This window comes from Hevea brasiliensis, chromosome 18, assembly GCF_030052815.1.
Source record: "Hevea brasiliensis isolate MT/VB/25A 57/8 chromosome 18, ASM3005281v1, whole genome shotgun sequence".
Lineage (NCBI taxonomy): Eukaryota > Viridiplantae > Streptophyta > Magnoliopsida > Malpighiales > Euphorbiaceae > Hevea > Hevea brasiliensis.
Window position 1 is genome coordinate 25,526,947 of NC_079510.1, and position 27,362 is coordinate 25,554,308.

Sequence of the window (27,362 nt, forward strand, 5' to 3'; positions counted from 1 at the left end):
AATTTATTTTAGTCTTTTGCTTCAGCTTCAGATTTCTCTGAATCCACAAGTCCTCAGTCTGGTCGGCAGCCCTCTGTCATCGCCATCGTAACCTATCTCTCAGTCAGTCAGTCTCGCTTCTACACAGACGGACGTCAAACTCACCGCTTCTCAGTCCTCATAGGTGAGTTATCTTCATTAACCAGAAATAATCTCACAAATAATCTGTATTTTTGGATCTTTGTGTTGGTTTCTTGATTGTCGGAGTTTCTACTGCTATGGGTATTTGATCTTTTATTTGAGATGATATTTTGCTTTTTATATTCTGTTTCTTAAATTTTTCTGTTTGGCTACCGAGAAAACTGATGGATTTGATGATGAAAAATGGAAAGATGCATTGTTGTAGTTCCATGACTCAACTCGTGTAAGCTCAGTTCATTGTAGGTATTTTCATTTATTGTGTAAATCAATTGAAATTGAGATTTTCAATGTCTCTCCTCTTTCCCTGTTAGCGGTCTTTCATTGTTTCCTATTTTTTCTTTTTTTTTTTTTTCCAATTACAATTTGCTGTTCTTAAAAATTATAACCTGCAATTTAGTAACAATGGCTTTTACTCCATTTGGATCTTAAAATTGTAGGACAAGGAAAATAATACTTAAAGTAAGCCATTTTTACTTGATTAGAGTTATTTTGAATGTTTATTTAGAGCTATTTCCTTAATATATGGGGGATGGTTAATGGTTTAATCATTTGCTGCTGCTTTGGAATATTCATCAAGCAGATTTTTTTTTTTGCAGACACTAATTTCTCATTTATTTTCCAATAACTCTACAATCTAACAGGCAGACTCTAATTTCTTATTTATTTTTCAAGATGTGTGTATGTGAACATTGATCGAAAATGAAAATTAATTGGACAAGAACTCTGAAACCCCTATGATTTTGTATTGTTGACTACATCCAGATACAACTTATCCCTAGCTTACCATGTTCAATCTTATAATTATGATTTATTAACATTGTGGTTTTGCTTTTATAATATATATTGTTTTATAAAGTGTAAAATTCTGTTTTTTTATAATTTATTTTTGAAGGTATTGAATGAATTATCATCATGCCTTGGAATTTTGGAGTTCCAAGATTGTATTTCTATGAGTTGTTTTAGAAGTTTTGTATTTCATAATTTGTGATAATATTTGCTGATTTAATATATTTTTGGTTTTGATGGGATGTAATTTGTTATTATTTGACATGTGCTATGATAATATTTTTGTCAATGTTTTATGTATTATGTTTGTTTGAATTATGAAAACTTTGGTTAATATTTAGTATTATGTTTAGTTGTTTATTAAACATGAATTTAAAATGTTCGGATTTGGTTATCCAACCCATTTAGATTTTTTTTCCCATTTTCCAGCAAAAATATAATAAAATAACGGGTTTGGTCGGTTTCAGGTAGCATCTGGGTATTAGTAATAGGATTTGGGCAGTGAAAGATATATTTTATTCTTATTTAAGATGGGTTCAGATAGTTCATATTTTACACGGGTTCGGATTCGGATACTTTAAAATTCGTGGGTACCTTACCCGTTGCCATCTATAGGTAGGAGTGCTGGTATAAATAATTGGATTTGGGACGAGTTCGGGGAATAAAATATATATTTTATTCGGGTTCGGGTAGTTAATATATACAACAGGTAGTGTTCAGATATTTAAAAATTGCGGATAACTTACTTGTTGCTATCTCTAGCTCAGCCCTAGCTACAATATATATCATGCACAAGACTAGTTCACTCAAAAAAGTCACTGCCCAGATTGATCTAGGTTTTGTTATCTCTTTCTGTACATCAAATCTAAGGTCTCAATCTCTTTATACATGATGATTTAATGTGAAGTATTTTGTCTTAGTTCCTCTTTCTATGTTCAATACCTACAGATTTCCATACATTTCTTTTAATTCGTTAATTTTATATGCAAGGCTTCATCTGAATTAGGGTTTTAGGGTTAAAGAATTGAGATGTCGAGCTTTCATGTTGGAGGGAAAGTGGTGGAGAGAGTGGATTTGTTGAGGAAGAAGCATTGGGCATGGCGTTTGGATGTATGGCCTTTTGCTATTTTATACGTTCTCTGGGTTACTACTATTGTCCCAAGCATTGATATTGCAGATGCTGCCATTGTCCTTGGTGGCCTTCTGGCTCTTCACATTCTGGTCTGGCTTTTTACTGCATGGTCTGTCAATTTCAAATGTTTCGTTCAGTTTAGTAAGGTATATATGGCTGTTTATATTCAATATATAATGTGTTAGCTTGATTCAATCACCTTTAATTTATTGGGTCCTAATTTTTCATTTTTTTGGTTGTTGATTTCTTGATGTTTTACTTGCTGTGATTTGTTTGGTTTGTAGGTTCATGATATTCACCTTGCAGATGCTTGTAAAATAACTCCGTCAAAGTTTTCCGGTTCCAAAGAAGTAGTGCCGCTGCATTTTCGTAAACAGGTACGCTTGTCATTCAATTCTATTCAGAAACTTGGATTCAAGTTTTTTTTTTCTTTGGATGGTTTGTTGGGTGTGAGATGGGATGCGTTATTTTGATATTATAATAGGAATGAATATTACGTGCAAGTCAAATACCCATCTTTGTTTCCTTGTCCACTTGCGAAGTGAATTTAAGGGTGAACGAAAATTTACTTAGTGTGATAATTTGACCAAATCTCGTAGATGAAGCTACTTGAATGAGAGAGATGGTGGAATATCTATTGATTTGTTGATAAGTTGTTCGCCTTTTTAATTGCTCGTTGTTTATTAGCTGTCATAGTTAAAGGAGATGAAGCTAAGGATGACAGTAAAGAATTTTCCATTGTGCGTGATTGGAAAGAATTAGCTGATTTGATGGTTTTGATATGATCGTTTGTAAAGTTGGTTGGCCATGCTACTTGGATTGGAGAACAAAGGAGTAAAAATCTTTATGTATGAGATATTTGGAGGGAATGTATGATTCATATGAAATGCTTTTTGTCCCTATAAATTTATTGTCACTTCCAAAATTTCTAATGAATTCATAGGACATATATAATGGATGAAAAAGCTTGCTGGTATGATCTACAAACATATACCTGTGTAGCTGAGTTTCAACATTAAAATAGTTGGGATTTGTTACACGGATCATTTTCCTTTGTTCATTTATTTGCATAGACAAGAAGTGTTCTCAATGCTAGCAAATTTATTATTCATGGATGTTTCCTTTGCACATTCTTGGGTTCTAGGGTTGTTGCCTCATGGGCCAAGCTTATGGTAGTAGGGTGAAGATAGATTAATGTAAGGCTCGAGACATCCAGGATATTTTATTCCATATAGGACAATGGGACTTCACCTTTAAATTGTGCCAATTAGATTCAAAATTTGGGGTGTTAGCGTTAATTGTAGGCCATTTGTTGTATCTACATTATGTGATACAACATTAATCATATGTGGTTGTAACCTGGCTTCCTGATATTGCAAATGACTTTAGTAAAATTATAACTAATTCAATAAATGATGACATATTATTTTTTGGAAAATAGTAAGTGACATGTTTATTTTGAAGTCATTTCATATCCTTATTAGACTATAAAATGTCCAAATAAGGTCTAATGCTAAGGGCTAATGCTAAGGATGACTATAATTGACTTAAATAACCCAAAGTTGGAAATATAATTGGCATTTTTGAATGGTTGGACTAAAATTGATAATGAGGTTTTTGATATTTTAGGCGATTTTCTGTGCAATTTATTATTAATTCCTTGATTCTTTTGGTGACATTTTCCTTCACTTCCATAGTTGGAAGGTTCTTCATCCTTGGGGGACAGAGAAGAGATTTACTTTGATTTTAGAAAGCAGCGCTTCATCTATTCAAAAGAGGAGGAGACATTTTGCAAGCTTCCTTACCCTACCAAGGAAACGTTTGGCAACTATCTTAAAATTACTGGTCATGGCTCTGAGGGTAAAGTAGTAGCTGCTACTGAAAAGTGGGGGCGGAATGTGTAAGTTGTTCTTAAAAATTTTTTTCTTTTCATGCATTCGTATGTCTAATAGTGATAATTCTTGTATTTTGTTCAGGATTTTATTAATCTTATATAACAATATTTTATAGCATTTAATTTTATAAATGTTATTTAATTGACATTATTAATTGGCTATTTTATTTTGGTTGTTGTTGCATGCTTTTGTATTGGCTTCAATGTATTAATTCTTCGTGCGATGCTTTTGGTATTTTATTCATGTGTATGATTCGAACCATACTAATGAAAATGACATTGGTGAGAATTAATATTATGATTTGAGCCATACTAATGAAAATGACATTGGTGAGAAGGAAATAAATATTAATTCTCCTTATGGTTTATTTATTAAATTAAGGGTCCTAAAACAAAGTTGAATTGAATGCTTCTAGCCATTGGATGAAAATATTAAACTTCATTAACCAGGGTTTTAAAGAATGACATCTTTTGCAGTATTAGACTGTATTGGTTTGTATAACTTTGTTAAAATAAAGGCTTCATGTTGTTTGATGTTATCATGATTTTTTTAAATTAAGCAAAATCACTCAAATTTTATGAAGATCCTCAACATCTAAAATCAATTATGAATATGATTTTTTTACTTATTGTAAAATATAGCTGATGATACAACCATTGGGATGATACAGTTATTGGCTTTCTCCTCGAGCTTATCTGGACATTAATATAGTTTTTAAGTTTCATATAACTTTATTCTGGGGATATTGCATTATAAAATATTTTTATGTTCATGAATATTTTTTTTTTTTTTTTTTTTTTTGTACTCATTGAGTGTGTTGTTCTTTGATCTCATAGATTTGAATATCCGCAACCTACATTCCAGAAATTAATGAAAGAGCACTGCATGGAGCCTTTTTTTGTATTTCAGGTTTTTATCTTTAAACGTTCTCTCTCTTTCTCTCTCTCTCTCTCACACACACACACACACATTCAAGAATTTAGATTTTTATCTTGTGCTGTTTTTGACTAGTTTGAAATTTAATCTTTCTACGATCCTTTATTTTTTGACATTTTTGCCACATATATTCTTGTGTGTAGGTCTTCTGTGTAGGACTCTGGTGTTTGGATGAGTATTGGTATTACAGTTTGTTCACTTTGTTCATGCTGTTTATGTTTGAGTCAACAATGGCAAAAAGTAGGTTGAAGACTCTAAGTGAGTTAAGGCGTGTTAGAGTTGATAGCCAGATCCTTTTGGTCCATCGCTGTGGGAAGTATGTTAATTTATTGTCATTTAATTGTCATTTAGGTCACTTTTACAATTGCTTTTAGATCTGTAGAATTATGCAGTGAATATTAAAATTTTAGGTGGGTGAAACTTCCTGGGACTGATCTTTTGCCTGGCGATGTTGTGTCCATTGGGCGCTCCTCTGGTCCGAGTGGAGAAGATAAGTCAGTGCCTGCAGACATGCTTTTATTAGCCGGAAGTGCCATTGTAAATGAAGCTATTCTCACAGGCGAGTCTACTCCACAATGGAAGGTTGTTTTCCTTTTTTTCATCCTGCTGGGTAAAAGGATCTTGAAGTTATTGTTATCTGACGCCTGGATTGACATTTGGGTTAAAGAATTCTTTAGTTTCAAGAATTTATTCCTGGATACTCAATTGAAGTTTGGGCTGTAAGCCTGTAACATGCAGTAGGCTGCCTTCTAATGATTTAGGATAGTGTGCTCTTTCATATTTATGACTATGGATGTTTGTATTATCAACAACACATGCGGATGCAAAACCAAAATCATCTATTATTAAATTGGTGTTGTCAATTAAGTAATCTGCATATCTGTCTAGGTTACCATTTCATAAGCTTTGACCGTTCTATTCCTTGGTGTTGTTTGAATCACTTGATTTTACAAAATTTTAAGATTTTTTTTTTTTTTAATTTTTTTAGTATTTGGTTGATAAAAACATAGCTACAAACCAAGTGGAATGGAGACAATGGTTTATACAATGGACCCCAACTAGTTGTGGATTAATGCTTGATTGAGTTGATTTTTTTTTTCAATAAGAAAAGAAATTTTATTGATAAAGAAGGATATAATACATAGACGACACGATAAGTTATAGTCTAATTATTTTTCCCAGGTTTCTATCATGGGTAGAGGAACTGAGGAGAAGTTATCAATTAAGCGGGATAAAAGCCATGTTCTATTTGGTGGGACTAAAATATTGCAACATACCCCAGATAAGGTTTGTTTTCTAGATGTTGTTTTTGCTTATTATATTCCTTATCTTTCTTTTCCAGCTGTTTTGATGTTCTAATTTATGCTTTTGATTTTCATCCTGGAGTTAGACCTTTCCTTTGAGAACGCCTGATGGTGGCTGTGTGGCTGTTGTTCTACGTACTGGGTTTGAAACAAGCCAGGGGAAACTGATGAGGACAATTTTATTTTCCACAGATAGGGTAATTCGTATTTCATCATTGGTGTAGTGATTGGTGAAACTTATTAATTTTCTGATTTTTTAATTGGATAATTTCTGTTTTCAATTATACTGGTTGAAGGTTACTGCCAATAGCTGGGAAAGTGGACTCTTCATTCTATTTTTAGTTGTCTTTGCAGTTATTGCTGCTGGTTATGTACTTAAAAAGGTAAATTAATGCTCCTTTTTAAAGTACTCTATGGAATTTTACATGTTCTACTTCTAGTAATGGTGATATATTTGATATAGGGACTGGAAGATCCCACAAGGAGCAAATACAAACTTTTCCTAAGTTGTTCGCTTATTATAACTTCTGTGATCCCACCTGAGTTGCCCATGGAATTATCAATAGCAGTCAATACATCTCTTATTGCATTGGCACGACGTGGAATATTTTGTACTGAACCCTTTCGCATTCCGTTTGCTGGGAAAGTAAGTTGGCTTACCAAGAACTGTCTGTGTGCTGGAATGCACGAGTTTTCTTTGTATCATCAATTGTTCTATTAAATGAGATAGTGCTTGCTTTCAGATAATATGGTTACCTAGCTTCTTTTGTCTTTGTTGCATTTAAATTGAAGTTGGTAAATGCCCCAATGTTTTAATGGTAAATGGAATGTAATGGCCTTGTATAATCTTTTCTTGGACTTGTGGTCAAATTCTGGCCTGTATGGTTAATTAACCTATTGTTAACTGCATAATAGGATTGTTTGTGTGCATTTTATGACAAATATTATCTTCACTTTTGCCTGCAGGTTGACATATGTTGTTTTGATAAAACTGGAACGCTTACTTCAGATGACATGGTATGCCCTTGACATAGTTATTTTGGTCATCTTTTGCTTTATGTATTTTTTCAATCGATGAATTCTTTCTTTCTTGATCCTTTCCAGGAGTTCTGTGGAGTTGTAGGGTTGAATGACGGAATGAATTTAGAATCTGATATGACTAAAGTGCCTGTTCGAACTGTGGAAATTTTGGCTTCTTGTCATGCGTTAGTGTTTGTGGACAACAAACTGGTATGCTGAGTTTAATTTTATCTGATACTTTCTCCATCCCATTGTCATAGCTTTTTAAGTTTTTGGCACAAGAATTAAGAAAAATGATTAGATATCCTCAATTTTATAAAAAAAATTATTAATAATTGACTAAAATACCCTTTAGTCAATTTTGTAATTAACAAAGGTTTGAATTCCAAATCCACGGAATCTTCAACTCTCCATTGAGTCTATGCTTCCCATCGGAGACTTTTATTACTTCCATTTTCTTCCTTAGAGATGTTGTATAAGGTCATAAAGAAGAGATGAACAAGGGTAAAGTTAGAAAAAAAAATTAATGCTTTCTTGATTTTCTAAAATAGCAAATGAAGTGGGACAATTTTTTTTCTTTTTTTTCCAAAACAACTATTACAATGGGATGGAGGGGGTATGTTATCTTTTGAATACCTGTTTAGGTTGCAAAACATTTTGTCTTACTGCATGGAATAGCCCAGCCCCTCAAGCCACCCTCTCTGATGAAAGAAATAGTGCTCAAAACTTTAAATTGCATTGGATGCAATATATGACAGGGTGTGTAACTGTGTATATAGAAAAGTGAGAGCAGAACAAGGTGTTAGTTAGCTAGATGAATATTTTCTTCCATTCCACCTAGTTTAGGTTATAAGTTTGGAAAAAATCTAAGGCCTCCAAATCTCTTTTCACTACTTGCCTTCTGGTCATTTTGTCTGCCCTTAACTATTTCATATAAATTCCATGTGTGCCCCCTGGTTGCTTATCTCAACTTTCCATACTAGTGAATTTTCTGGTATACAATTCATTAATGCATGCTGAAAATTAGCAACTATGTTTTCCAGAACTCACAAATTTTAGTTACTTCCCTGTAGTATGGTTAAATTGCATCTTACCAATTTTTCGTTGTTGCATTACATCATATCCTCTACTCAGCAGAAGCAAATCTCTTCTTGGCATAGGTAGTGATGTCATGGGGGCTGGAGCCCAATTAATATGTTCATTATCAATTGAGTGACATATTTTGAGTCATATGGTTGGAAGAAAAATTTGGTATTGAATTGCTTTAGGTTGCTAATGTTCCACTATTAATTGCAGGTTGGTGATCCTCTTGAGAAGGCTGCACTTAAAGGGATAGACTGGAGTTACAAATCTGATGAGAAGGCCATGCCAAAAAGGTAAGTTGTGGGTTTTTATTTTTTTGATATTTGTTTAGTCTTAGTTGCTCCTCTGAATGAACTTACTGATTTGGAAATCCATTATGTGTTTCTTTTTTCCCCATTTTGTTTCCATTCATGAAAATCTAATTATTGTCATTGCTTTGTTAAAAAAACAAATTTTAGGAAAAGAAGAATTCATTAAAGAGATATGAAGAATAAAATGGGAGAGCAATTTGATGAGTAGGAACAGAATCCAAAGAAGCAAAATGGGAGAATTTGTTAATTCTGACTAGAAAGAACAAGTATTATAGACCACGAGTCTTCTTGTTTTGGACTTATTCTTGTTTGGAGCCTTTGTAATGTAGAACCATAAACAATCAAAAGGGAAAAATAGATAAACTCTCAAATTCTATTAGTTCTCACTTGTCAATATCAATAATAATGTTTACAAAAATACCTAGATGACATGGTTATTTATAGCATTATATCTTGTCCTAGTAGTAGAACTAGGAATCCGAAACTAAGAAAATACTAAACCAATACCAAGTGGGATAACCAACTCAAATTTCCTAAATAAATAAAATACTATTACTTGATTAAATTTCCTAATTTTTTTACTAACATAGGTAGAGCAAAAACTAAAATCCTTAGCAAAAGGTCCTGCATCATTTTGCTTCTGCTTGGGGTGTGCACGGTTCTCAGGGGTTCTAAACCGAAGAACCTTACCGTACCGAACGATACTTTTTTTTTACTGTTTTTGATTCGGTTTTGGTTCTTTACTAAAAATTAAATCGGACTCATACCGAACCAAAACTGAACCGAAAACCGATTTTATATATATGCTTTTTATGTTTTTTTAGATATATTATATAATTTCAATATAATTATATATTAATGTGCAATTAACATTTTAATATATATAGTTAAAGTTGAAAGATTATATAATTAAGAAATAGCTAAAAGGTGTATTATATGATATATTGTGTATTAATAACTAAGTTTAAAGCTTAAATGACAATTTAGGTATGACTTTACATGAAAATAATTACATAAAATTGTTTTAAGAATTAAAACTTGAACCGGAACCCAAGAACTGAGAATTGAACTAGAACTGAGAATTGAACTGGAATCGAAGCATCAAAGAATTGAACTAGAACCATATCAAAATTTCAGTTCAGTTCCGGTTCTTAGGCAAACTCTGAACCAAATCCAGGACCAGATCTGCAGACCCCTACTTCTAACTCTGATAATTCTGGTGCAGAACAGCCATTTGCCTCAAGTCATGCCTCGATCTAGTCACACAATTATGTTGGCTGTAACTTGTGTTGTATTGGTTTCAGCTCCTGTCAAATTGGAATATAGGAGGAATTATTGTCTATTTTAGTAAACGTCAAAGTAGCTATATCTATCTATAATGTATAAAAATTTATGAATGGGGGGCAAACTTGTGAACTGACAAAAATGCCCTTGTATGTATCTATGATTATAAAAGCAAATTTTATTTATAAGTGTTTCATAAAATAATAAGTTATATGAATTTATATTAAAATATTATTTTAGACATTGAATCTTGTTAGAATTGCTTATAATATGTGAATTTCATTAATTATATAGTAAGTCACGTGAATTTAATTCTAATTGCACATACATGAAAATAAGCAATTTTATTATGATTGGGACACTTAATTCTATTTCAATCCAATTAAAAGGGACTAATGGGCATCCTTATTAAACCATCTGATTTGATGGTACAAATTAATGCATGACCAAGTTTTTTGTGCTTAAACTTGAATAATTATTTCTCTTTCCAATTTATTAAATTAAATTATTAATTAAAATAAATATACATAATCATAACCCTAAACATAAAGGACTACTTAATACCTAGAATCCTTATATCAAAACCTAATCTTAAAAATAACTCTCACTCTTCATTATGCGTAGTTATATGTGTCCATTTAAAAAAAAAAAAAAAAAAGCCAAGTAGATTAAAGTTGGGAGCATGTCTTAAAAGCATACAATTCAGATATGTGGCTACAATTATAAACTTAAGGAAAATTTTATGGTTACTTTGTTTTTAACAAATTAAATATTACTTAATAGATTGCGAAGTATTTCTACGATCTATTGAAGATAAATTTCATGTTTGAGCTTGTGTATGAAGACATTTTTATTTTTATTTTCAGACTACTATGTTCTTATAACCAATGATAGGTGTTTTTATCGCTAATTTATTATTGAATTTTCTGAAATTATAATTTAATCAAATAAAAATTATTGGAAGTTGCTAAAATAAAAAATTATAAATGTTCTTGCACAAAAAATCATGTAATAATTTTTTCTATCAGCAACTAATACATTTTCTTTTTTAAACAAGAAGTGATTTATATGATCCCCCATAATGTTATAAGGTGCTAAAGAAGCATGATATTTTCTAGAAGCTGTTACTTTTTTTCCATAAAATTAATTCTGCCAAAGAATGTCATTGTTATCAGAGACATGGTTTTAATTTGCAGTCGTCGCCCGTAGTAACAGAAAGGGGCTTGTAACGAGAGTAATGTAAAAATAACGGTAACGACTTGTTGCTATGCAAATTTTTTTGAAAAATTTGCAAAGTTAATGAAATGAATAAATATTCAAAGATATAATTAAAACTAAGATATACAACTAAATAATAAGTTCAAATATATCAAATGAAGACATTAAATCCATCATTCTTATACCATCATTTCTATTAATCAATTTAAAATCAAAATAACGAGGAAGATAGTAAATAACTTATCATATTACCACCAAAATAAATGTCTAGAAGGTTCTTGATTATCATGACTTTGATTTGAAGAGTAGGACTAGGAGCTTTGATCATTAGCCTAGGTTGTAAACTTACTATTTAATTTATGAAAATTAATTTCGAGGGTTAATTTCATGATTATTATTTTTTCTTAAATTTTCTTGCTAAAGCCTAAATATACACTTAGCAAACATCATTAAAGTCTAAAACTTTCTTTGATATTATTTTCTAATTATTTATGTATTTAACTAAAAATGATTCAAAAATAGCTAAAAATTAGAAAAAAAAACTCACCTTTTAATCTCCTTTACTTCAAAACTACCTTGTTTATTTGATGATCTATGCTCTTGAGGTTTAAATTTTGTAGAGAAATAAATAATTTCACTTGAGTTGGTTGTGGAGAAAATTGAGAGAGTTGAGAGAAAATGGCTTAGTTGCTAGAGAGAAAATGGAGAGGTGATAAAATGAATGAGACAAGATAGTTTTTTTTTTCCCCAAAAAATGGTTTCCTCTACTGCATTTCACATGAAAGAGATAAAAATAAAAACTAAGAATTCTTAACTAGAAAAGTAATAGCGTTACGATCATTTCTTAATGGTCGGTAATGGCTATCACCTTTAAATAATGGCCGTTACCTTTAAATAATGGCCATAATGGCCTTTACAGTCACAAATTTAAAAATCCATTGAAAAACTATAGTAAAGGTAACAGTAAGCTAAAAAAACATTTAAATAACGGCCATTATAACGGCCGTTACGTAACATAATGGCCGTTATTTAAAACCATGATCAAAGATTAATCTAGATTCTTTTATTAAGGGTCAAATTCAAACTTTTATTTTTCTAATTAATAATAAAATTATCTTTATTTCACCCTAAAATTAAAATAAAATAAAATAAATATGATTATATGAATTTTATATAATCATTAAAATAGAAAAATAGAGAATTAGAAATAAAATACCAAATATTAAAATTTACAAATTATTTATATATTTCAGTTGTCCAACTTTTAGGCGTTACTTTTGTTTCTATGAAATTCATTTATTATTGCATTTTTTATTTGTTATACACAGGTGCTAAAAATTATGGTAATACAAACTCTACGATGCAAGCATATTTTATTTTCTAAAATTTTTATAAATTTTATGTATAAAAAATGTAGTGTAAAATATTTTATGGAGTAATTTAGTAGAATTCTTTTTATTAATTTGTACATTGAAGGGGCCAAATTTATTTTTTCTTCATAATTTAATGTATTTTTTTTTAATACTAAAAAAATTCCACTGATCTTTTTGGCTTCATCCCTAATTATGATATGACAGAGCAAAATCATATTAATTTTGAAAAAAATAGATATAAGACATATAGGTGGTAGTTAGAAAAAGATTCAATATTAAAATATGTATGCTTGAACGCCTTTGCCAACTTTCAAATTGAAGGAGTTGATAACGCTATAATTTGTCTTTTGACACTTTATATATAATATTAATTTATTATAGTTTTTCTTCTTGTGAATTTGAAATTGTAATTTGATTATTAACATAAAAAAATGTGTGATTTCTAGAGTTTAGGTAGAGAATTAAAGTTGCATGAAAGATTCTACGATTAGGGTAACCTAGCTTGTTTTCCTACAGTTTAAAGATATAAGTAATGGAGTCTTGAGTCTCTCCATCTACTGATAGTGGGGTTTATCAGTTATACCTTTAGGATTTAGGGTGGGAGTCATCAACTTTTGTTACTCAACCATTTAAGGCATGTTTGATTTAACTGTTGTTGATCCTTTAATAGTCACTTGAAAACTTTCTATACACGTGTATGTGTAATTTTTTGGTGATTTTATTTTTTTATGCTATTGCTTTATGATTAAGGTACTATATGTTGGAAAAGAAGTATTTGCTTTTGTTGTTGGTGTTGCAATACTCAACTCAACTAAGCCTTTATTCCAAAAATTTGGGTTCGGCTATATGGATTCGCTTTCTTCACTCTAAACGATTTTGGGTTAAATCCTCAGAAATGTGTAATGCTTCTAGGTTATGTTGTACTACTCTCCTCCAAGTCAATTTAGGTCTACCCTTTTTTTTCTTTCTATCCTCTAACCTAATGTGCTCTACTTATCTAACTGGAGCCTCTGTATGTTTATGCTTCACATGACCAAACCACCTCAATCTCCCTTCTCTCAACTTATCCTCAATTGGCACCACTCCTACCTTTTCTTTTATACTCTCATTACGGACTTTATCTAGTCTAGTATGACTACTCATCTACCTTAACATTCTCATCTCTGCAACTCTTATCTTAGACGCATACGACTCCTTCAGTGCCCAACACTCACTACCATATAACATAGCCGGTCGTATGGTAAAATTTTTCTTTCAACTTATTGGAAATCTTGCGATCACATAAAACTTCCGTAGCATGTCTCCACTTCAACCATCCGGCTTTAATCCTATGACTAACATCCTCCTCACATCCCCCATCTACTTGAAGGACTGAGCTGAGATATTTAAGTGATTACTTTGGGACAGAACCACTCCATCCAAACTAACTCATTCCGTATTACCAATTTGGCCTTCACTGAACTTGCAATGCATATATTCTGTCTTCATTCTACTTAACTTAAAGCCCTTTGACTCTAGAGTACTTCTCCAAAGCTCTAGCTTTCTATTGACTCATTCTCGCGTTTCATCTATCAGAACAATATCATCCACAAACATCATGCATCAAAGAATACTCTCTTGTATATGTTTCGTCAATTCATCTAAAACTAATGTAAAAAAGTAAGGGCTTATAACTGATCCTTGGTGTAATCCAATTGAGATCGGAAAATCTCTTGTGTCCCCTCCCACTGTGCGCACAATGGTAGTTGCTCCTTCATACATATCTTTCAACACTTGTATGTACCTAATAGATATCCTCTTTTGTTCTAACACACTCCATAAGACATCTCTTGGAACACTATCATAAGCCTTCTCCAAATCAATAAAAACTATGTGTAGATCTTTCTTCACATCTCTATATTTCTTCATCAAGCTTCTAATGAGAAAGATCGCTTCCATAATTGAACGATCGGGTATGAAGCCAAATTGATTGAGAGAGATAGAAGTATCATGACGTAGTCGATGCTCCACAACTCTCTCCCACAATTTCATAGTATGGCTCATGAGTTTAATTAATACGATTGAGTGGTTATACACACGCACACACGCACACACGTGCATTTCTGAATTATAACATGACACAACACTTCTTTTTAGTAATTATCATTCTATATGTTTATTTCTTTTAAGAGAAATTGTGAATTCAGCTTGGTTAAATTGTAATAATATTTTGGCACATGCATAATAGAAACTTAAATCTTTTGAAAGCTTGGGCCTATTATTTGCTGATAATGAGTTAGCATGTTTGCCTTCTTCAAAAGAAATTGTGAATTTATGTTATTTATATTTTTATTGTTATAATCTTATGAAAATAATTTATTATTAATTAAATAGTTATGGTGGATATGACTTGTACTAATAAATGATGCCTCACACAATACATGCGTTCTGAGGTTTACGTAAATTTATTTCATGCAACTAAAACAGTCATTAATTTACTAATTTTATTAAATCAAGTTATAAATGGTTTTTCTTAAAGATTTGATTATTTAGGAAAAAGAGTGTGTTAGAGTTTAAATATCATCAGTTATAATTTCCTTTTTTTGATATTAAAAAATTTAAAATTGCATTTTAATTAATATAATGTATAATTAACACAAATTTAAATATATCTATAATTAAATTGCATAAATTATAAATTTGTAATTTATTAAAGATCAAATTGCATGCAAGAGGTTAGGATTCAAATCCTGGTAGCCTTGTCCCCTTCAAAAATTTCTGTAAAAAAAAAAAAGATTGTGTTGCATGTGTAATGCACGTGCTACAGATGCTAGTGTGTATTAAAAGAACTAATTGATAGGTATAGGAGTTTTGGTAGGACATTTTTAAGAATAAATTTGCTTAGTTTCAACTATGGTGTTAAAATGTTTCTAATCTAGTTCAACAGTTCTGATGAACAGCTGAAACTTTCTTGCTGAGAACATAAAAAATTGGCTAATTCTCTGTACAAACTCAGTAGCAGGTACCTTATTGAGACAAACTCAAGTCTGAGTTATTTTTTTGATACAAATTGAAGTTTAGTAACTTTGCTGAAATTCACTGATTAGTTCAATTATTATTTGTGAACTTAAGCCCATAAATTTCCATAGGGAGTGCATCAGGTTGGGATATGTCTTAGGGTCCTATATTCCTATTACATTAATTGGTGTGCTATTAATTTTGGATGTTTATTTATGAATTGTTGACCATTTCTTTTTCTTTTTTTTCCCCTTCTTTTTTTGGTTGGCTATGTATGAGTCTCAGATATTTCCCCCCATTTGAACACTGAATTTGTTGTTTTTGTATCTTTACATGTGAATTTTTATTTAGTAGAAACTTTTGAACTTATGAAATTTGTGAGTTTTAAAGAGTCTAAAAGAGATAAACTGAAGAAAATTGAAAAAAAAAAAAAAAAGAATGGAGAAAAACACAGAAGATAAGAAAAACTGATTAAGGACAAGATTTGAAAGAATCTAGAAACTCCTAGAAGCATTCTGCATTTGGAGTGGATGAGTGACATATTAGAAAGAATGTGTGTGGATTCTTAATTGAAGTTGAGGAGGGCCATTTATGCTAGGAAATTAAACAGCTTATGTTGTTACAGAATCAGAGTTCATAAATTTCACTGGATAGCACAGGTTTCTTTAATATGCTGGATAATGTTGAATTTTGTCGTAGCTATTTTATGATCCCAAAAGTAGGTTTACATGCATTTGATTGCAAAATTGTGAGTTACAGTTGAGATCATATTTGTGCCCAATATGTTGTATTTTATGGATAATCCAGTGAATAGTTTATTTGAAACTGTTCATATATGCTTTTTGGGAAGTAGTTTAGGGTGGCTTCAAACCATTAGTAACTAGTAAAGTAACTTCTGCAATTCATTTTTTGTTTCTCATACTTATTCATACTTATCCTTCATCCTCATTGCCAAATTGGTGGTATTTTTTTCCCCCAATCTGATTTCATATTGTTACTTTGCCAAATTTTTCATGTTTATGCTTATACATAAATGTGCACGCTGCCTTTTCTCTTTTCTCTTTGTTCTTTTATATCTTATTTTCTTTTCTACATTACTGGACGACTTAGTGTGCTATTTCTTATCAATGGCAGGGGAGGTGGCAATGCTGTGCAGATTGTCCAAAGGCATCATTTTGCATCCCATTTAAAACGAATGGCAGTTGTTGTTCGCATACAGGATGAATTTCTTGCTTTTGTGAAGGTCTGTTGGTTGCGAGTTTCATTTGGGTGCAGCATTTATACTGCATGCAAACCATATATATTCTTTATTATACAAGATCCTGGCATAATTTAGTAGCTTGTCAGTTAATGCATAAACTATCTGGAATTCATTTGTAACTCCATAGTTGCGACACCTGGAACCTAAAAACAATTAATTCATATTTCTAGGTTTCAATTCCATGAAATTCAATATGCATAGATCGCTTTTTATAAAAATTGATAAAATCTGTATAGAATCCATACAAATGAACTGTGTAATTATTTAGGCTTAGATGCCGTTCATTGTTTAATTAAAATAATAACTTAATTTCTCTTTCTTTGTTTGCATTATTTAATTAAAATAACTACTTAACTTCTCTTTCTTTGTTTCTTTCTGATAGTCATACTTTCTTTTCATTTTCTCAATAATGCATAGGGGATATTAGAAAAGGAACATTAAATTATTCTTCATTTGTTCCAATACAATTTTATTTTGAATTAACTTACCCAGCATGAGAAATCAATTGCAAATGAATTTGACCACATAATTCAATTGCAAATAAAATGAAATTCTTTTTCATTTACTTCCAAATGGAATGCTGAAATATTTGTTTTCATGATTGGGTTTTGGCACATTAACTCTTTGATGTGCTTGTGGCTTGTTGTAATTACTGAATTATTTTTCGTTGGCCTTTTGAACTAATGGGCATATCTGAGTAGTTTACTGCACTTATGAGCACTTTTGAGCAATTTGAAAAGAATGTTATCATTACTTTCTAGCGGAGCCATGAGCTCATATGATATATTTGTTTCCTGCTGTTTAAAATTTTAAAAGGGCCACTATTGGAGGTTGGCCTTGCCTGAGTGGGTAATACAAGTGATGTGGATCTGGGATGGAGCTTCAAATTGCGTGAGCGATTACTGTCAATATCTTTATTGCCTTTTTCATTTCAGAACCCAAACCCGCGACAATAAATGTGGCTTGCAAATGCCCTGGTCACTTTTGTGGCATTTTCTCTTTTATTGCATGAGTAATGATCAGTATTTGATGTCCTAATCTTGCATAATGCTTTGTTGTCATTTGCAAATGACAACAATCTGAAGAGCATTGGCATTGCTGCTTTTACTTTGACATGACTCTTGAGCCTTGCTTTTTCATTTTACTCCATCATCTTGTGGTTTCAGGGGGCACCAGAAACTATTCAGGATAGACTTATTGATTTGCCACAATCTTATGTTGATACTTATAAGAAATATACACGCCAAGGTTCTCGGGTTCTGGCCCTTGCTTTCAAGTCCCTTCCGGACATGACAGTAAGTCCTCAAAAGCTTACATTTTTTTGTGCATATATTTCATGTACTTTATCTTATGTGTTCTAGGCGTAATAAGCTTAGTTGTTAGGACTTCGTAACTATTTCATAGAAATTGTTTACTAATGCTGCATACTGGTGTAATATGAGGACTGGATTCCTTATATTAATATTACCATTTGATGTTGAGGTCAGTTTCATTTCGTAAAGGCATTAACCTCGCCCCTCCTAGTGGTAGGTTATGTTCAAAATTTCACATATCTTCTACTTCAGTCCTAAAAAGGTTAAATGTGTTTGTGGAGATTGAAGATGTATATTGTTGTTTTTGTTAGGGGTTTGCATTGGTCAGTTTGGTTTGGTTAGGCCTGAAAATGACCAAAACCTAAATAACTGAATTTACTGGGCAGGGAACTGAACTGTGCCGAATTCTGTGAGGGAACCAAAGTGAATTGGTTCAGTTTTAACTATATACTGAAAACATTGGTGGGAGAGAAACTAAGATAGTAAAAAGAAACACCTAACTGGCATTCCAAAACTTCTAACCAAATTAGTTCAACAATTAGGGATTTTTATTCGAAGTGAATCAGTGTGAAGCATCTGCCTTCATCATTTGCGTTGCTTCTGCTCTCTAATTCAGTTACTATAAATCTGCTACCTACTATGTTAGTTATATAGGAGCTAATTTTTTGGGTAATGTAATTCAATAAATCCACATGTTGAGTAAGGCATTTATATTTGGTCCAAGAAAATTACTAACCGAAATTCGGAACTAAGCTGACACCATATGTGGCAAAGACATAATACTAGCAGCACGCATGACCAAAAGAAACAGAATAATAAAATTTAGAGACTAACTAATTAGCTTACCTTAGAGAACAGAGGGAGCTAAGCTCAGATTCAGGAGCAGTAGAGACCAGAGAGAGACAGGTCAGAAGCAACGGTGGAGAGAGGTAGCATGTCTCAGTTAAAGAGAGCCTCAAAGCCTTTTAGTTTTCAACCAAATGGGATAGGGAGATTCAGAGAGCAGGCCTAGTAATATGGGACTGACTGATTGAGAGAGTCAGAGAGCATGGGGGGTAGCTATGACCATGGTCGGTGACTGTGAGGGAGGCAGGTGAGTTAAGTCTGAAACTGAGTGAGATGGAGATAGGCAGTCAGGGCAGGTAGGTTTTTCTTTGGTTTTGCTTGTAAAAAACAATGTAGTTTTTAGGATGTAGTATTTACATATTTTGTATTTTATTATTTATATAAGATATATTGGTTTGGTTTCGTTTTTTAATAAGTAAAACTGAACTGAACCAATATAACTGATTATTCTAAAAAATAGATCTGATTTGAACCGATCAATAATAAATACCAATCCAAAAACCAAGGTTGGTCTGTTTGGTTTGGTTTATTCTGTTGGAACTGAACTCTGCACGCCCCTAGATGCCAACTGTTAAAAACTGGGATTTGAAGGTCTAAACACTTGTTTGGCAGCAGGGAGAGATGAGAGGAAAGGGGGAATAGATGAGAGAGAGAAATTAGAGAGAAGATTAGATTTTGTAATTGATTACTCTGCAGTGACACAACTGGAGATCATTTCTTTTACAACAACACAACTAACTGACAAGTTAACCAACAGCAAGCTAACTAACAGGAGGCTAGACAGCAGCTAATCTCCATTAGTCTTAACATTATTCATATGAACCTTAAGAGAACTACATCCAAAAAGCTAGCTAGTTTGGTGGGAGAGCCCAAGTCCATATAAACCCTACACCAAAGTCCATACCTTGCAACTAGGATATTAACATTCCCCTGTAGTTATACACCTTATTGCTATCGACATTGGTCTGGCTCTGGCTCTTCCGTTAGACTACACATAATTTTAATTTGGTTTGCTGGATACCCCTTTCCAAGTGTTGCAATGAGGCTATCATTAATTTTAATCTAGCCTATAAGGTGTACCCACTTTACAAGTCTCGAGCTGTGTGTGCATGTAGGTTGGCTCTGATACCAATTCGTATTAACCTTAGGAGAACCACCCCCAAAGTTAGCTATTGAGGTGGGAGAGCCCATATTCATATAAACCCCACACCATAGTGCCATGCCTTCAATGTGGGATCCAAGTCCCTTACCTTGTACCTAGGATTGTAACATTGTGAATTTGTGATTTTATATTTGTCATCCTCTTTATAGCTCATTCTATTCTTTTTTACTCATTTTGAATATTTTTTTTAGCCATATTCCACTTGTGAAAATTTTCCTCTTTTTTTTTTTTTTTTAAATTTTTTTAATTTGTATTAATATTTTTTTTTAATTGCTGTTAATTCAAAGTGTAAATATGCAATAGTTTAAAAGGAAGTGTGGTTTTGCATGGTTCTTATACCTTTTTTTGCAATATGTAAAACTGTTCAATGTGTTTATGGTATGCTTAAGCTGTTAAATTGCATCTTTCATTTGGATGAAGGTTAGTGAGGCTAGAAGCTTGGATAGAGATGTAGTAGAAAGTGGCCTTACTTTTGCTGGTTTTGCGGTAAGCAAATTTCTCTTTCTCCATTTGTTCCTTTACTGCTTTAGCTTTACCAACGAACTGCTTCTGATGTGTTGGTTTGGTTTTGGGGAGTTTACTTTTCATCAGATGCCTTCTGTATACTTATTGGTGTGAAATGTTCATTATTTAAATCTCAGGTATTTAATTGTCCTATAAGAGCAGATTCAGCCACCATTTTATCTGAATTAAAGAATTCATCACATGACTTGGTACGCAACAAAATTTTGTTTAGCTGTTTTTTTCTGGATATCAATCTATTTATTTATCCAAATAGAAGTTGAGCTGTGGTTGCATTTGGATATGTATGAAGAATGAATTTGAAATGAATGGATTTGGAGTTAATATGCTAGTCTAACTTAAATGATGTGTAAGGCCATGAATTATCTTAATTTATAGATGTTGACCTAAAAACTCAAATTCATATCCTTGGACTGCAAGTTCTCAGTCCAAGCTCTTCCTAATGAAATTTGAAGTCTATTAATACATGGGAGTTGAAGAGAAAATAGTGTGTAAGCTAAGCAGAAGTTGAAGTTGTTTAGAATTGAATTTTGAAGAATGGTAAATAATCTTTTACACTTGCCTGAAAAGTGCATGGAACGAAATTTTTTTAACTAAAAATGTGGATATTTATAGAATCACCTTTGTGATACAGCATTGAAATGCAAGTGAGAAGACGGCTGTTGGCTTGATATATTATTTATTATGAACTGTGACTTTCAGTATTCTTGCAAATGCTCATTCTTTCATGAAAATGCAGGAGTCTCTGTAGCACGATCTGTTATATATCTAGTGATATTCTGTTATATCTTCTGTTGCTCTGTTACAGGACACATGCGTTTGTATTAGTATATGCATATGTGTGTATACATATAAAGTAGGTTAGCATTGACATCAATGCATAAAATATCAAAATAACATACATACATATTTGGCTTCTTCACGTGAACCTCTGAATTCAGCAGTATTAATCACTAAAATATCCCAACTTGTTTTTTGCAATGGGAAGATTTGGGAATGCAAAACTTCTCATATTATCTTGCTTGCTGATGTGTCTTTTCTCTAGAATTTTTTGGATTGGTGCACAAATCCAAACCTTGCTAAATTGTCATCTATAGATGTACTGAGTGATTGACCCTAAATCTGTCAGTTTTTGAAATAATGGAATTGGAAATTGTGTAACAAATGTCTGAAACTGGCCGAAACAGCAGCCAACTTTGTGATTTTTTATACCATTAGCAAAATGAGTAAAATCAACAGTAAGCAAGTATTGAATTACATGTCATTATAATCTTGCATATCTTATGATTGTAATAAAAAGACAAAGAAATAAATTGTTATAAACAATAATTTAAAAGAATTTTATATTCTTATATGAATGGCTTATAATACTAAATCATTAAAAAATTGTTATATAATAAATCATTAAAAAATTGATATATAATTAACAGATGGTTTGCATAAAAAAAATTTAGCTCTGCACTTCTTTATCTCTCTCTCTCTCTCTCTCTCTCTCTCTCTCTTTTTTCTCTCGTGATGTCTTCATTCTTGGTGGTGATGTGAAGATCTGGATGGAAAGGAATTCTAAATTATATTCTTATATGAATAGGTTATAATACTAAATTATTAAAAAATTGATATATAATTAACAGATGGTTTGATTAAAAAGTTTAGCTCTGCATTTCTTTTTTTCTTGTGATGTCTTCATTCTTTGTGGTGAAGATTTGGATGGCAAGGAATGCTCTTATTTTCAAGGTTCAGATCTTGTCTTCTAATCTTTTGTGGGATAAGGTGCTTTTGTTGGCTTTCTTTCTGAGCTTTTTTGGGGGCATTTTAATGGAGTATCTCAAAGTGTTCTTTGGAGAGCTCTGCTTTTATAATTTTCTTTTTGTGCGTTTGTTTTGCTTTTCTAATTATATTTTTGTGCATTTGTTTTGTTGAGATACCTTGTACTCCATCTTACAATTACTTTTCCTTTCCTTGTCTATGTAATTTCCTGCAAAATCATTTATAACTTGATAATAGCCTTCTCAAGAAAAGTTTGTGTGTTAGGTGATGATCACGGGTGACCAGGCTTTGACAGCCTGCCATGTTGCTAGCCAAGTGCATATCATATCAAAACCAGCATTAATTCTTGGTCGAGCCAGGCATCCTGAAGGATATGAATGGATATCACCAGATGAGGCAGAGAAAATCCATTACAAGTAAAGTTGCATCTCTTATTTTTTTCATTAATATATATTCAAGTTTTATCCGTTATTATCATTTAAAATGTTTATATATCTATGATTTATTGTTAAAATAGTATTTGTTAGTGCATTGTTTATTAGAGTTAAATAACAATATACTTGGAAAGGTGAACCTTGTTAAATTGTATCTTAGTTTTTATTTTTTCCTTTTTTTTTTAACCTTTTGCTATGTGAGAGTGGTAATTATCACTACAGTGGTTGCCCAGTTTTGTTTAGGGACTAATTTGTTTTATAATATAATAATTCAGGGATTGAAATGTGGCTAAATTTTGAACTTTTGGTACGAAAATGTAATATAATTTGAAACTTCAAGATCTTAAGTGTAGTTGAAAAATTCATAATTTTATAATCAATGACTAAATTGTTGTTCATTAACAAACTTAGGGTCTTAAAGGGTTAATTTTGAAACAAGGGTCGAAGTGTATTTTGAGGCAAACATCAGTTTTTGTTTTTTGTAATTAATCCTTTCTTTTAAATGTCATTCTGATTTGACAAAGTGCAATTAATTTCAGTGATAAAGAGGTTGGAGCTTTATCAGAAACTCATGATCTCTGCATTGGAGGTGACTGCATTGAGATGTTGCAGCAGAGTTCTGCTGTTCTTCGAGTCATTCCTCATGTCAAGGTTCTAAACAATAATATTTATTGGCAATTAGTTTTTTTGTGATGAATTGTGCTTGATGATACATATTCCCAATTATCATCTCAGGTCTTTGCAAGAGTTGCTCCTGAGCAAAAGGAACTAATTATGACTACTTTCAAAACAGTGGGAAGGATAACATTGATGTGTGGGGATGGAACCAATGATGTTGGAGCTTTGAAGCAGGTATTTATACTCGTACAATTTTTTAACTACTTTTTTAAGGAGAAAGCACAAAGAAAGTACTATGTGGTTTCAAGCTTTGACACTTTTGACACATCCAGTTCCATTTTTTTACAAAAGCATACCTTGAGCTTTAATATATTCACCAACACTGTTGACTTATGCTGACCTGGCAATATGATCCTAGTAAAATAATATTTTTAATATTTCATGGGTCCCACCAATAATAAAATTTAAATTTAAGTCTGTTGAAAAAGAAATAAATGAACTTCGAGGAAAAAGAAAAAATAAATTAAAAAGAATTCTGTTACTCATATCTTTGAAGTCCTCTTCTCTTAGCAATTGTTCCATTTCTCAAGCAGCAAATTATCTTTTCTTTCTGATTATCCCAACTTCTATTCATGCAACCAATAAAAACCAACAAAATTCACAAGCTCAACTCAACTCAATTAAGCCTTTTATCCCAAAAATTATTGGGGTCGGCTATATGAATTCTCTTTCTCCACTCTAAACGATTACAAAATTCACAAGCAGCCCAACAAATTTGATCAAAATTTGACTTGTGTTTGGGAGCACATATCTCACTGCAGATAGAAATATGATGTTGTCTCCTTGTGCAGCTAATTGGTTGCGATTCGAATGACTTGGTAATAGGTATTTATTAATTGTGGTCTTTTTCATCTTAATTTGAGAAGAAATGGGTGTCCTTTGTTGTTGCTATCAAAGAGGCAAAGAGAAATCAGTTATTGGTTCCTTCAATAGCCAAATTCATGAGCGCTTTTAACTTTTAAAATTGAAGAAAGTAGAGAATTTGAACAAATAAACCAACCAAAATCTAAAACCAAAACTCAGAATATAAGTAAAATACATTGCTTGAGGATCTTGGACTTTATCAATGATGCAGGGAGAGGCCCATTTGGTAAAGAAGAAGAACAAATCCAAGGAGGTCGATATGGTAAAGATTAAGATGCGACTCTAGATACTTGGTTTCTTTCTCATCTTTTCTTGATAAGAAGAAAATCATATTTGGAATAAGCTTGGCTTACTTGTTTAGAAGAACAAGAGCCAAATATAATGGAACTTAAAGAGAAATAAGGATTAAGGATTTGATAGTAATTGAGATTTTCAAGACGATGATGTGTTCTTGAAGTTTATTTGGAGAAATAAGTATTTTTTAATTAAATATCTTAATTCAATTTTTTTGAAAAGCTTTTTTAAATTCTTATATCACTTGTGGGATCCATAAAATATTAAAAAAAAAAAATCATTTTATTGGATGCACACTGCCACATGAGCATAGGCGATGGTGTTAGTGAATTTGTTCTTAAGTGCTATCAGATTAAAGCTCAAGGTACTCTCTTGTCAATAATTGAACCATAGGTCTCAAAGTGCGTGAAATCACATGGTATTTTTTTTTTTTTTAAAAAGTATGCATACAATCCCATCCTCATTTTTAGTTCTATATTATGTGCTAATTCACTCCCATTTGCATTCTTAAGAAATTGAATTTCTTGACTATATATTGATCTTTGTATTTGATTTTTTGGACAAATACATGTACGCATGCCTATGCACACTGTGAGCATGCACATGTACATATGTTTATATAAGTCTTCACATGTGTAATTGGTTCTTTCAGTATTGTAGATTGCAATTTAATTTGAACTGATGCATCTATTAATTAAAGTCTCAGCCAACTATTACACTACTTAATGAAACTTGGATTCGATTCACTCATGGCATATAAGTAGACTATGGCTGCTTCGTTTGGTTTGCAGAATGGTATGGACCAGGGTGGTAATAGAATAGTTATTCCTAAATTTGGTGCAAAATAAATGTGGAATATCATTCCATTGAATAGCAATTTTAGGATTTAATGTTTTTACTAAATTTTAAAATGTGCAATAATTATTTTATATAACAAATACTTTTAAAATTAGAATGGTATAAATTCAAAAAAATTAAGTGAAGAATAGCTATTCTATTCTATCACTATGAATAGCTATTCCATTCCTTGAACCAAAAAAGTCCAAACAGTTAATGCATTGCTTTCTCCCCTCTGTGTTTAATACTCACAAAGACGGGGTTCTGCTGAAACTGATTCGTCTTATTAATGCAAGGTAGGTTTTGTGTTTCCCCTCCCCACCCCGCCTCTCCCCCTCCCCCTTTTCATTTTCATCCTGTTGTGGATGATCCCAAAATCAGAAGCAGCAAGTAATAACCATATGACATTTTTATGACATTTTTCAGGCCCATGTAGGAGTTGCATTATTGAATGCGGTGCCTCCTGCACAAAGTGGAAACTCTTCCACAGAAATATCTAAAGATGGAAACCCTAAGTTTATCAAATCAAAAAAATCAAAACCCATATCAGAAGTGGCAGGCAAATCTAGTAATCTAAATGGGGAAGGTTCTATGAAAGGCAAGGTTGTTGCAAAATCAGATTCCAGTAGCCCCTTAGTTGGTAACCGTCCTCAGACGGCTGCAGAAGTGCAACGACAGAAGCTGAAAAAACTTATGGATGAGATGAATGAGGAAGGCGATGGTCGCTCAGCTCCCATTGTGAAGCTTGGTGATGCTTCAATGGCCTCTCCTTTTACAGCAAAACATGCTTCAGTTGCCCCTACGACCGACATAATTCGTCAAGGTCGCAGTACCCTTGTTACTACTCTCCAGATGTTTAAAATACTGGGCCTTAACTGCCTTGCTACGGCATATGTGTTGAGTGTCATGTATTTGGATGGTGTCAAGCTTGGTGATGTTCAGGCCACAATCAGCGGTGTCTTTACTGCAGCTTTTTTTCTATTTATCTCACATGCTCGCCCCCTTCCCATTCTTTCAGCGGAACGGCCCCACCCCAATATTTTCTGCTTCTACGTCTTCCTTTCTCTCATGGGACAGTTTTCAGTCCACCTGTTTTTCTTGATATCTTCTGTCAAAGAGGCGGAGAAGTATATGCCCGATGAATGCATTGAGCCAGATTCTGATTTTCATCCCAATCTGGTGAACACAGTTTCATATATGGTGAGCATGATGCTCCAGGTGGCCACTTTTGCTGTGAATTATATGGGCCATCCTTTCAACCAGAGCATCACAGAAAATAAACCATTTTTGTATGCCCTATTGGCTGCTGTAGGTTTCTTCACGGTTATCACTTCTGATCTATTCAGGGACTTGAATGACTGGTTAAAATTGGTGCCATTGCCCCCAGGATTGAGGAATAAGCTTTTGGTTTGGGCATTTCTTATGTTTTTGGTCTGCCACACGTGGGAGAGATTGTTGAGATGGGCTTTCCCAGGTAGGATTCCAGCTTGGAGAAAAAGACAACAGCTGGCTGAAGCTAATTTAGGGAAGAAGAAAAATGTCTAGCATCAATTGTGGGGCAGCAGTTCTTGCAGAGACTCAGACCAGTGCTGATAGAACAAGTAGCTGAGTCCAGAAGCATTAGAACGCTAATTGAAATTTTATCCGCATTGATAGAAAATTTTTGTCTACTTTTTGGAGAGCGAATGAATGTATTTTTTTGACGAATTTCATTACCAAGCAGTCACTATACAATGTCTTTGAACAAGGTCGCCTAAGAAGAATAGTTTTAATCTTAAATTTGGCCAGTTAACGGTCTCAGAAATCATACTTGTTATTTTACCATTTTGTAAGTTAATTTTATGAAGGCATGTGGTTTTCTTTAA

General features: G+C 32.5%; 1 protein-coding gene across 2 annotated transcripts; it reads left to right on the plus strand.

Annotated features, from left to right (window-relative positions):
* Positions 1 to 27,362, plus strand: LOC110632460 (probable manganese-transporting ATPase PDR2). Of its 2 annotated transcripts, none has more exons than XM_021780698.2 (22): positions 1 to 163; positions 1,957 to 2,244; positions 2,383 to 2,475; positions 3,796 to 3,998; positions 4,830 to 4,902; positions 5,073 to 5,245; positions 5,340 to 5,511; positions 6,112 to 6,216; positions 6,320 to 6,430; positions 6,530 to 6,616; positions 6,697 to 6,879; positions 7,200 to 7,250; positions 7,338 to 7,463; positions 8,550 to 8,629; positions 16,654 to 16,762; positions 17,947 to 18,075; positions 20,522 to 20,587; positions 20,743 to 20,814; positions 22,655 to 22,806; positions 23,364 to 23,475; positions 23,560 to 23,676; positions 25,924 to 27,362. In XM_021780698.2, exons 2-22 carry the CDS (start codon positions 1,996 to 1,998, stop codon positions 27,040 to 27,042), a joined length of 3,582 nt encoding a protein of 1,193 aa, XP_021636390.2. In that variant the 5' UTR covers positions 1 to 163; positions 1,957 to 1,995; the 3' UTR covers positions 27,043 to 27,362. The 2 variants fall into 2 exon arrangements, with proteins under 2 accessions (XP_021636390.2, XP_057996961.1); XM_058140978.1 differs by having other exon boundaries at positions 1,973 to 2,244.

Excerpts from the sequence above, each read along its gene's own strand:
- LOC110632460 (XM_021780698.2), top strand. The coding sequence starts at position 1,996 with ATGTCGAGCTTTCATGTTGGAGGGAAAGTGGTGGAGAGAGTGGATTTG. Across the intron at positions 6,880-7,199 it reads GCATTCCGTTTGCTGGGAAA|GTTGACATATGTTGTTTTGA; the intron begins GTAAGTTGGCTT and ends TTTTGCCTGCAG. Across the intron at positions 20,815-22,654 it reads AGAATTCATCACATGACTTG|GTGATGATCACGGGTGACCA; the intron begins GTACGCAACAAA and ends TTTGTGTGTTAG.